General features: G+C 40.0%; 1 protein-coding gene across 2 annotated transcripts in view; it reads right to left on the reverse strand.

The window, feature by feature from the left end:
• Positions 1-1,631: 1,631 nt before the first annotated feature.
• Positions 1,632-12,377, reverse strand: part of DHRSX (dehydrogenase/reductase X-linked) — a 162,872-nt gene continuing 152,126 nt past the window's right edge. For both annotated transcript variants that reach the window (XM_042042203.1, XM_042042193.1), the window contains one exon: positions 1,632-2,095. In XM_042042203.1, the coding sequence (XP_041898137.1) occupies positions 1,898-2,095 (198 nt within the window). In that variant the 3' untranslated portion in view covers positions 1,632-1,897. The remainder of the gene's footprint in view (positions 2,096-12,377) is intronic.

The raw sequence follows: 12,377 nt of genomic DNA on the forward strand, positions 1-12,377 counted from the left end.
CTAAAATCACCAAGATGGGAGTAGGGTAGACCTTACTCCATCAACAATAAGATCTCAGGCTCCATAGGTGCACACTCCATGTCCTTGGAAAGACTGAGAAGAGATAAAAGAATGACAGAATGGTTTGGATCAGAATGGACCTTAAAGACCATCTGTTTCCAACTCCCCTGCCATGGGCAAGGAGGGACACCTTCCACTAGACTAAGCCCTGTCCAACCTGACCTTGAACCCTTCCAGGGATGGGACATCCAAAGTTAGTGTGGACAATCTGTTCCACTTCAGCACCCTGACAGTGAATTATTTCTTCCTAATGTCTAATCTAAATCTTTCTTCTTCAGTTTAGAACCGCTACCCCTCATTCTATCGCTACACTGCACAAGCACCTCCCTGTCTTTCCTGTAGGCCCCTATAAGTACCCTAAAGCTGCTGTGAGGTCTTCCCAGACACTTCCAGGTGTTTTTGTGAGGCTTATAATCTTTAAGCCTGGGGAAGTTTCTCTGCAAATTATTCTCATAGTGTACCACCATTCCCTTTAAAATATTTCTATCTTCAATACAGTTTTTTTCTTCTAGATATTTGCACTTGTATAAATTCAGGCTATCTTTGTATTGCCCCAGGTGTTTTTTACCTTTTACTCCATGAATGTGAACATCATGCCTAAAGATTCACTTTGCTAGACATAGGTAGGGTTCCCCGAACTGTACACAACTGAAGTGTGTTCAAAACTGATAGCATCTGAACCGACTGTATCCCACAGAGATATCCTAGTGTTTGCTGAAAATAGCTTCATAAAAAAATATCAGCTCCACACTCTGAGACCGTCAAATAAAACAGCTGCTAGGAAATTTAAGGAAAGACATACACAACTAAAGGGAAAATACCCTCTTGCTCCTATGTAAGTTATCTGAGTAGGCAGGGGCTACTCTTAAAAATGGCAAAGACACAGTTTAGGGAGGATGCATTGTACATCTTCAGAAAAAGGAAAAAGTGGGCTGGTATTAATTGCTGTCTCTTCCAAACCATGAACTCTAGCTCTGAAACAAATATGAACTGGGATCAAAACCAATAAAAGGAGCTGATTCTTCATGCAACAGTATATGTGTGACTCTCCTTGTCAGAGAAAATGAAAGAAGCTGTGGGTGCAACATTACAGGGGTTCAGGAGAAAAGGGGACAAGTAATCTTAGCCCACTGTCAAAACAATAGGCTGACTGCATCCTCTGCCAAAGCCAGTTTTGCCATTATGATGCTTGACCCCTTCCTCACCTTTATAGGAGAGATGAACTTAAACTGGAAACAAGTGAATTCAATATCCTTTTTGAAGAAGACACTATTTATTTACTTCTTTGTTGTTGTTCTGACCTTCAGTTAATACCTCTGGATAAAAGCTGACAAATAAAACTAACCTTAAGACAGAAACAACATCATGATCATGAATGCCAAATTTCTGCATTAGAACAAGCTGATGAAAGTGTCTTGAAGATTAATGAAGCTTAAGGAAATAAAGCTGCAACTTTTAAAACTGATTTATGAGAGTAACTTACATGTACAAAGGAGGTTAAAGTTCAAAACCTCCCAGTACAACATGCTCCAGTGTTATTTTTGTTGAACAAAGCAATGAAAACTCATCTCTGCACATGTTTAAAGATTGTATTTTAATCACGGACTGAAACATCATGATTTACAAAACTGATGGTTAGATTTAAAACCAACCACTACACCTTTCTGTGGGAATATTCCCCCCATACCCTAGCAGATTAGGGATTCAGGTGAAGAGCAGCTGTTCACATTTGCCTTTGGGACTGAACGGTGATTTCCAGGATGATGACTGATGGTGCAAGAATTCACCTAAGATGCTTTTCAATGCATTTCATTTGCCCAGCTGAAAGTGGCTTCTTCTAGGGAAGCCTGCTGGCTTCATCAGAAATCCCAACCATCTTGCAGCTTTCTGTCCAGAGCCTTCTCTGCAGCTCTTCATCATATGCTACATCAGCCGATTTTGTCCTTTCCTCATTGTAAAGGTAGCAGCCACCAACTCCTTCCATCTCGGGCGAAACCGCTGCATAGATGGTTGTAGAGGCTCCTTCCTCTGGGGTCTGTAGAAACAGAAAAACCCAAATTCAAGTGAGGCAGGTACAGCAGAAGAATGACATTACCACCATAGGACCTTATCAGTGACAAACATCTTCCCTGATTTTGCTTTACACTTGTGGTCTTGTTATAATAAGAAAGCCACTTATTCAATTGGCAGAGTCCATTTCTTCAACAGTGCTATTTTAAGATAGCTTAAAGCCAGAACAGATATATGGAAAACCGCAGTCCATTTTTTCAAGAGTTAGTCAGATGGAGCATACAAAATAATTGATTTAGTTTTCACAGTTAGAGCTAATAAACCCAAAAGCAAGCACAAATATTAAAATCCTAGTTTAATTATTCATTTTGCAAGGATGAAAGAGTCTGTGCTCTGCCTTAGGAATAAGAAGGCTATGCTGTACATGCAATGTGTTCATTTTAACAACAATGTGACATGAGCAAAGGAACATGGAAACGGTGACAGCAAATTAAGACTCTGCAGTTCAGTCCAAGCAGGCAGGTAAATGAGGGAATTACATTTTAAACAGAGCATAGTTGTCAGGGTTCTGCTCTGTCATAAAGCAAAATGGTGAATGATCTATAATGTTTGATATACCATGAGTATTAAATGAAAATTAATAAGTGAATAGCTTAGAGTGATAATTCCTTTCATCCTCAGTATATGCAAAACATTTACATTTTGCATTCGGAAGGATCACACAGCTACCACTGAGATTATTTCCATGGCATTTTTATTCTAACTGAAGGACATATTTAAAAGACAACATTTGATATGCTTTGCCTTTATCAGTGATATAATTATGATCAATGCCTGCTAGATAATAATGTATCATTTTGCAATCTTTGCAGTCATTATCTGAGACATTAACAGTACTGATGCTGCTCAGAGCTTTGTCTGCAGCACCTGACAGGATGTCTTTTCCTGAAGAACTCACTTGATGAATGAGACAGTAGTGAATCGGTTACATGGTGCCTTATAAAAACTAATAAATCTAAGTAATTGGAAGCTTTTTGTTATGTTTGGTTTTTTTAGAAAATGACTGTACTATGAGATTCTGTCTAAAATCACTTTAAAAATGCTCATTTACCTTGGTTTAGTACTCTACCACTACTTCACCCTTCTTTATCCTAAGGAAAATAGTGCTGTTCGTACCCAGTACGTTATGTAAATAACATAAAGGGTCTGCACAATTCTTTGCTCACAGAGTGGCTAACATAATGATCAGCTGTGATCAGCAATATGAAGTATCTTGATATTTTAAAGTAGTAGAACAATGATGAATATGAGCATTCATATTTTATACAACTTATTCTGGATGACAGAGAAAAACCAAAAGTTTTCTTACATACTCTTGTGCTCTACTTAAAAAAATTACTGACATGGATAAACCATTACTTCATGTGATGGTTCACTGGACGTTACGTTCCTGAGTTTAACAGCTCTCCAGCACAAACAGGCATAAATGTCAATATCATGATGCCCAAATCTTAATGACAACAGCTCAACACTAAAATGCTTTCAAAAAATTGTCTGTGGGTGGAATTCATGTGATTATGTTCTTATGAGCAGGGCTCTCTGCAGCCTCAGAGCCTGGTCTGTATGGATATTGTCACAGCATCAGAAATACCACATTGTCTCTGCTGATTCAGTGGTAAGGTTCTCCCAGGATATACAGGATTTATCAAGATATTTACTTTTGATGGTATGTCAGATAAGTTCCCCACCAGAGGCGATTTATATCAAGAGGGTGGTCAAACACTGGAGCTGCCTTCCTAGAGAAGTGTTTGGTGTCCCAAGCCTGTCAGTGTTTAACGGGCATTTGAACAATGCCTTTAAAAATTTGCTTTATCATTTGGTCAGTCATGATTTGGTCACTTTTGTTGTAGGTCCCTTCCAACTGGAACAGTCTATTCTACTCTCTTCTATTCAAAATAATATCAAATATTTTAAATAGGGTTATGTACTAGTTGAAAGTGCTTACATGCCCACACTGTGATTTATAAGCACAGTAACACTGTGACGATCCATTAAAGTCAGCTTGTGTAACTTTTCCTAAGATTTACTTTGCTCCTCCCATCCACCATATCTAATATGCTAAGCTTAAAGTTCTATGCAAAATTCCTGTTTAGTTTCTATCTCCTGTTGCTAAAGCAATTATCTAAACATACAGGGAAAAAACCCAACCATACTACATTAAGGAATTAACCATCACCTGGAGTGTTCAAGGCCAGGTTCGATGAGGTTTTGAGCAACCTGGTCTAGTGGAAGATGTCTCTTTCCATGGCAAGGGGGTTGGAACTAGATGGTCTTTAAAGTCTCTTCCATCTTTGGGACCCTGAAGTATTATACCAAGAGTTCCAGATAGACAGGAAGTAATAACCAGTTGTCTTGGGGTGACTTTATGATGTGTATCCCCTATCACTGCTCTATGCCGAGAAATTAATTTGGGCCTTTCTGTGCCTTTAAACTGAGCCTGAGAGGAGGGAGAGGAAAAAACCAAGCAAACTTCTCAAAGCAGTTGTTCAAGGACACAGATACACACTCCTCTGCTCCTGCGGCAGCAAGAGAAGAGGAAGCACCCTGCTTGCTTTTCAGCCAGCTTTCGGCTCCTTTTCTCCGGAGAGAGATGGAGAGTTGAACTTTGTTTTCCTGAGACTTTGGGGTTTTTTTCCCTTCTTCTCTTCTGGACTGTTTCAACATCAGAACACATTGGGACAATTTTCCACCGAGGTCCTGGAGGTGGGCCCATGACCCAGCTCCGAGGAGGAGGAGAGAGTCCACACCTACAGAAGGACTCTGAAATCTTCCCAGGTTTCTCTCCACAGTGAGAGGTTTTATAATTTAGCATTATTATCCTTTTCCTGTGTGTTTGTTAAATAAATAGTTTTTGTCTCTTTCACTTTCCTCCAAGGAAAATTTCTTTTTTTCCCGAACCTGGTGGGGGAGGGGTGGTTGTAACCTGCCTTCTCTCAGAGGATATTTTCCTCCAAATTTGTCCAAACTGGCACCCCAGTATTATTCAAATCACAGGGGAGAATTCTCTACACGTTGCCAGTGTAAAAAAGCCTTAAAAACCAGTAAAAGAATCATATTTGTATATATAGAATCAGTAACATCTTGTTCATTAATTGGCTGGACTTGTCCTAAAGAGAAAAGGGCTGCCTATAAATTGCACAATGCTTCTTCATTCTTCAGTTACCAACTTATTGGTGCTGAACTTTTTTTTAAATTGGATTTTTGTTTACAAACTGTTATATTATTAGTATCCAAGGAACTGTAAGTAATGCCTTTGTAAAATCCAAGCAAAAACGATTTCTGCTTAACTTCTTCCTAATGAAATTCTGAACCTGTTATTCCTTTTGCTTGTTATAGTATTGATCACATCTTTTACTTTCTTTTTCAATTAACTATATGTTTGCCTTCAACAGTAAATAAAGGTCTGATTGAAATTACACATCTTTTTTACCTGTGGAGGCTGTGGAAGAAGGAGAGAAAAGATAGCATGTGATCAGCTCATTTAAGCAAAATGTAGCCTACATACAAAAAAATTACATTATTTTGGCACCATCTATTCCCAGAGTAAAAACTCTTTTCTTTTTATGGAAGCTCTGCTATTTCTTTGGTTTTTAATATTCATCAATTATAACTCATCGACAAAGAATAATTTTCCCTCAGTATGAAATGGAATATTCTGTTCTAGGGAAACTGGGACAAGTGCTAAGAGGGTTTGTATTTTAATATTGATTTTTTAGGACTTGCTAGTTCATGCATTTTGATTAATGCAATTTTAAGGGACATATAATTTTGTCCGTTCTGGGTGCTAATGCTTGGAAATCTGTTAGCTGACAACAGTCAGTTCCTACAGCCATGTTGCCATGAAATGTTACATCCTTTCCATTTGTCTAAAACAGGAGCAACAGCTTAACTCTTCAGAAATCATGCGTCTGCATCAGTTAGACATGATGGCTTTGTGGCGCTTTCCATGATAATCCACGTACTCATCCACTTCCACCTTCACCTGAATTCATAGCTCAGAGTCCTGGGTTAGACAGTGTGTTATGTTTATCAGAAACCACAGAAAACTGCACAGGAAAAAAAATAAATAAGCTCCTATAACTGCTCCCCTGTAATCCATTCATTTCCTCAGTACCAATTGCAGCAACTACCAGCCAACAGTGACAACTGTTGTGTCTTAAACATTGTGACAAATAGCTGGAGTGGACAGGATACATATACTTCAGATTGTACTGCCTAACAGAGTTGGCCATATGATTGAAAGGGCAGCAGTGATACTAGCCATGGTATCAGGGGACTTACAACTTTGGAATAGCTTCCCCTCATCCCACTCAATCAGAAAATTGTACTTGATTTGTATTTAATGACTTCAGGATTCTGCCATCTGGAGAGATTATAGGAGAGAAGGTTGGGCACAGAGGACAGAGAGCAGGAAGCAGCTGACAGAATCACTGTTGAGTTTTGAGGGACATGAACAAGGGGTCAAACAGAGAGATGTGCACACAGAACTGCCTGTGATTAAGATAACTTAATGCTGAGGAAAAACATGTTAAAACACCTTTATCCCTATAATTTGTGCTGCAGAATACATCAAGTATGGGTGGAATAACCCTCATCAGCAACATTAGGTAGACTGCTGTAGGAACTCTCATCAAAAGTGGGCTTATACAACTGGTCCTACCTCATGTACCATCCATTATATCATGCACTTTTCAGTTCATGTGGGAAATCTACTCATGAGCTGAGGAGTTAAAGTAGCTTGCAGAAGTGTTTTGGTTTGGTTTTCTTTTTGCCACAGGTGTTCATGGTGTTTGCTCTGTGGCTTCACTTTTTTAAATGAGTGAGTTTCTATCAGGCTGTTCGTGGAGCGGGTAACAAATTCCCTGGTTCCAGCTGGGAAGACACAGAAAGCACTGAACGGGCCATCTTCTGGGCTTCAGTACTCAGGTAATTTTGCCTGTGTTCCTTCACTTTTCTCAGTGATAATTATTCTGGTAATATTTTTTAAATGCTGGTATATTACTGACTTGCTTCTGTACTGAAAAATTCTGTATAGGCAGAGTTTTTTTCCTTTTCTGTCTTCCTTCAGGAAAGACAACGATCATCTGGGATCCCTGAAGAGTACTATGCATATACACTGTAGGGATTAGCAACAACAAAGGGAACATGAAATTACTCTTACTCAGTACAGCAAAGTCTTTCATCTACTTGATGGCAGCTAGTGGAGGGGTGACACCAGTCACCCTCAATGCACTGCCTTACTCTCAAGAACAAAGGAGAACACAGAACATGGAATAGTTTGAAAAAAATTCAGAAACAGAGTAGCTGGGATAGTGTTCCCATGAATATTAAAGCAAACAAGCTTGTGAGAAACCAATTACCTGTGTTCTAGGGTGCACTGATTACTATGATCTGTGAACCACTGAATCATTTCAAAGCCAGGTGTCTTGGGAAGACACCAGGTTACTTTCTAGTGCAGGAGTCCAAGGTGAAATAACAGCTGCTGTAGTGTCACAGCCTCCAGGTGAAGACAGGGGCTATGTGTGTTCAGTGTGCGTTGTGTAACTTGCACTGTCTAGACCTCCTAACGTGATTGCTGCTTTGGAAATTCCAGACAAAAAGTAATCCATTGAAATACTGAGTATGAAGACAAAGGCTAGAAAGGGAACCATGACGCAGGTGTATGGACGTGTTCAGCAACCTTTGATCAATAAGGCTGTAGTGCTGACTTTATGTCCTGGTGAGACCAGTGGCCAGGACCAACTGGCAGGTCCCTAGGAAGCCAAAGCTGCCAGAGAAGTGTGGCAGCACATCTTTTCAGCAATCTCTGCCTTCACTCAAAACCCCTGGTTGCTACCTGCGTTCTCTCTTTCCTTCTATTCTTTCATATGTAGCTTGCTATTATGCTATTTCTATCCAATTTCTGCCTTGATAATAGACTAGAAAGAGGTATTTTATTGAATATAGTTCTCCCTAGGTACCCAGTCAGCACCATCAAATTAATTTCTCTTCAATCCCCAACTTGCGGCAATAAGAATTCTTTAATAAATTCACTCCATAATAAAATTCTTCATATTTTGTCTTTGAAAGAAATAGTAGAAATGGCTCAGTTAAAATGTGAAGCCTTTCTCCTGAGAATGTTGTGGCCACAGAGAAATAATTTCTTAATCAAAGATATAAATATATAATAAAACATGAAATTTTGATGATTAAGAACACAAAGCAATTTTCACACTAAAAATGTATCAAAATTTGGAAGGAAAGGAGCTTTTATAATCTGAATAATTCATGACTATTTGGGGAAAAAGAGAAGTTTTCCCTGAGCACAAGATACTGAAAGAACAGAAGCCAAGATAGCTGGCAAACAGACACAGAGAGTATCAAATCCTGAATCTCCTTTTCTTTTGAAAGCAAATTTTTTGGAAAGAGCCTAAAAAATATTCACATACACAGTATGGCTGGGAAGTCCCATCTTATCTTAACATCATCCCCTGCATAGGTGGCTGGAATGCCTGTAGATAAGGTGCACTATGGAAGAAAAGAACTGTCCTCAAAAGACTGTCGGGGTCAGCCTGTTGCCCAGGGGATCCAGGAAGCAGGCATGTACCCAGGTCTGAACACCTCATTTCTGATGAATCTTTTGATGGAGTTGGTGGTCAAAGGTTTGAATTGGTTTTGTGTCATAGTAATGCCTTCTGAGAAATCTGTTTTGCTGAAAAACGGCCAAGCAGCTCTACTCTGAAACCATTGGATGAGTCTTGTTGCAGATTCAAAACATGAGCAAAGTTTACTGAGGAAGGCAGCAGCCATGACTCTGAACCCTCTTCTAAAGCAGCTACTTCAGGCTAAGCAGATGCTTTTGGCTGGGGTAGAGTTAATTTTCTTCACAGGGGCTGGTATGGGGCTGTGTTTTGGATTTGTGCTGAACACAGGGTTGATAATATAGAGATGTTTCTGTTATTGCTGAGCAAGGCTTACAAAGAGTTGGGGACTTTTCTGCCTGTTTTACTGCCATGCTGACAAGGAACTTGGGGGTGCATGGGAGGTCAGGAGGAGTCACAGGTGGGACAGGTGACCAAAAGGATATTCCAGACCATATGACATCATGCTCAGTATATAAAGTGGGGGGAAAAAGAAGGGCAGGTATTTGCAGTGAAGGTGTTTGTCTTCCCAAGTCATGGTCATGTGTGATGGGGTCGTGCTCTCCTGGAGATGGCTGAACACCTGCCTGCCCATGGGAAGCAGAGAATCAATTCCTTGTTTGGCCAGCTTCCTGGGCTACACTGAAGAAAACTCCATTGAGTTCAAGGAGAAACTCCCAACAGTGAACTCAACTGTAGGTATTATAAATTATTATATGTACAAATATTATAAATAATAATAATATTCATTAAAATAATAAAATTATATTTGTGTGTCTTAATTTCAAACTGAATCTCTCTCAGGTTAGAAGTGCGATATAACATTGGTGATGTGAGCAGGAGTGTTTGTGGATCCGTACTTTGCATTTTCTAAGATATTGAATAGAAAACTAAAAGAACTATGTTCACTTTTAAGCAATTTTGAAATAGCTTAAATAAGAACCCAATTTTACATGACTGAATATGAGCAGGGACTTGAAACTTTGGGTCAAAGTCATTAATCATAACTGAGTCCTTTATTCATTTTGTCAAGTGCATTGAGGAACATTACTTTGCCTGGAAGTTGATCCCTAAGCTTGCTCTGCAGTAGACAACGTCTTCAAGTCAGAGCTGAGATATCGCTGCAGCCACTGAAATCACATTACACTTGTTACCTCGCTCAGCTCCATAACAGTATGCAAAACTTGACAGATAAGAGCCTGCTGCCCCAGACATTGCATAAACATCCAAGCAGAGACGCTCAGTTGCTGGAACATCCAGTCTGTACGAAATAAGACAGGCAACAACAGGCAGAGAGAGCTGAGAAAGTACATGTATTTCAGAAAATACTGAAGCCTCTTCTGGGAGCGTGACACTCTGTCTGGTTAATGAGCTCTCTAGAAACCAGTTGATGTCCTGCATGTACCTATTGCTGAGGATGCCTGAGTTAAATCACTGAGAATTTTCCTGGACATCCTCACACAATCTGGAATTTTCTAAAACTCCTCTATTCAGAGACTCACAAGATATTTATTGAAGCAAATATGCAGGTCAGAAAAGATGAGGAAAGAATCAGTCTCCTAAATCCTAATTCTGAAGCCTCGTGCACTAGGCTGTAACTCCTTTTCCTGTGTTCGTAAAGAAAAATACACAAGTCGTTTGTTTACTTCCAGCTTAAATTTTCAATGCATTATCTTACAACAGTACATGGGTCATCTTTAGTTTCTTGAATTCTTTCAAAGAAGATAGATTTTGACAATCAAAGCAACACAGCAAATCACACAGAAGTATTTGTGTTTGAAGTGGTAGCTGCATTTTTAGCAGCCCCAGAGAAAAAGAGACATAGCAACGCTTGAGGTGCTGAAGACGATGCTCCTGAGTGCATACATCTCTGAACAATTTACTACCTGCCTGCTCATGCAAAGTAAAATATCTTTGCTGGCTTTTGGTGAAAACCCAAGACTTCAAGAATAAGATATATGGCAACTTTTGATTTGTAGCCCCCTACCATCATCTCTACTTTTTTACTTACTGTTTAATATTTGCCAAGTCATATATCTTGTTTTCCCTTGATAGAAAATAGAAACTGACACATCTCCCACTTCACAACTTCCTTATAATGACTGTTACTTATTTTTTTAATTATTATAAGAACTCAGGATGGACATGGAACTCCTAAATATTTAAAAGGAGACCACAATATAGAAAGCCTTTATGAATTATGAAGAGATCAAAAAGCATAAAGACTGTAAAGAACACAGACAAAATGAAGTAATCCAAAATTACATAAGCCAGCAGCTATTTCACAGCTTCTTCTCTTTTAAATTGCTACAACCCCCATTTTGTACCCCAAACAGCAGCAGGATTATTCCATCTGTGGGCTCAGCTAGGTGGAGGAGGGCTGGGAGAGGGTGGCTGCCAGTCTTGGTTTCACACCTTTCCTGCTGGAGGCACCTGCTGAAAACAGACGGCGAAGGTGTGAAAGTGCAAATCCTTTCCGGGATCACCAGGTAAGGTCAGCAGAGAACACTTCCCCAGGATTCAGGCAGGCCATATGCCTGCACTGCCAAAGATGAGGACCAGAACCTGTGAAGTGCACAAACTAACTCAAAATGACTACAGGGTGCTACATGTATGAATTAATAGCATGCGAGATGAAAATATGTCTGGGAAGATGGGAGAGATGAAAGCAAAAGTACACTTTTCCCCAAACTTCTTAGGTCCACGTTGCAGTGGCATGCTAGCTGGGCTGTAATACATCCTGCTGATGGGTCTGCCCCACACAAAGCTCCTGCATGGGAAAAGACCTTCACCTTACAGTGCTTATCCTCACCCTGGGTCTCAGCCTTTGTCTCCTTGTCCCTGAGCTGCCTGGAAGAAAGGCGTTTAAAGCAGGTCACCAAATACCACCGTTGCAGTTCAATCCCAGGTGGCTAGTAAGCCACTTACTCCCCTCCCACTCCCCAGTGGGATGGGGAAGAGAGTCAGAAAGAGATAAAATCCACAGTTGCTCACTACCCACTGACTGAGGCCCTCTGAGCAGCAACCAATGGCTCCTGGCACACTCTCCTCAGTTTATGCACTGAGCATGATGATCTGTGGTATGGAATATCTCTTAGGCCACTTTGGGTCAGCTGCCCTGGCCATGCTGCCTCATGGCTCCTTGTGCATCTTCTCACTGGCAGAGCATAGGAAACTGAAAGGTCCTTGGCTTTGTGTAAGCACCACTTAATGACAGCTACATCAGTGTGTCATCAACATTATTCTCATAGTGAATCCAAAACTGTACCAGCTGCTAAGAAGAAAATTAATTCCATCTCAGCCCAAACCAGAACAACCATTTAGCACTGTCCATGTCCGAGCTGCTCTGAGTTTCTGTTTTTTACAGAGCTATTGTGCTTAAATTATAGTTTCACAATATTCCCCAGACTAGGAGGAGAAAGCCCAAACTGGAAGACAGATAAAAGTGGTGGGGAGGGAAGGAATCTTATTCTGGAAATTTGTTTCACATAATTCCAGTTGCTGGAAATTTCATCATTTAATCTTGAATGATAAACCAAAAAGATATAAATGAAAGGGTTAATTTACATCTGTCCCTAGTAACATACCATAAAGATGGAAAATGAGAAGGCTAGACTTACTTCCTAT

This window comes from Corvus kubaryi, unplaced genomic scaffold (genome assembly GCF_017639235.1).
Source record: "Corvus kubaryi isolate FWS band 111438036 unplaced genomic scaffold, C.kubaryi_AGA036_p1.0 133, whole genome shotgun sequence".
NCBI classification, from domain to species: domain Eukaryota; kingdom Metazoa; phylum Chordata; class Aves; order Passeriformes; family Corvidae; genus Corvus; species Corvus kubaryi.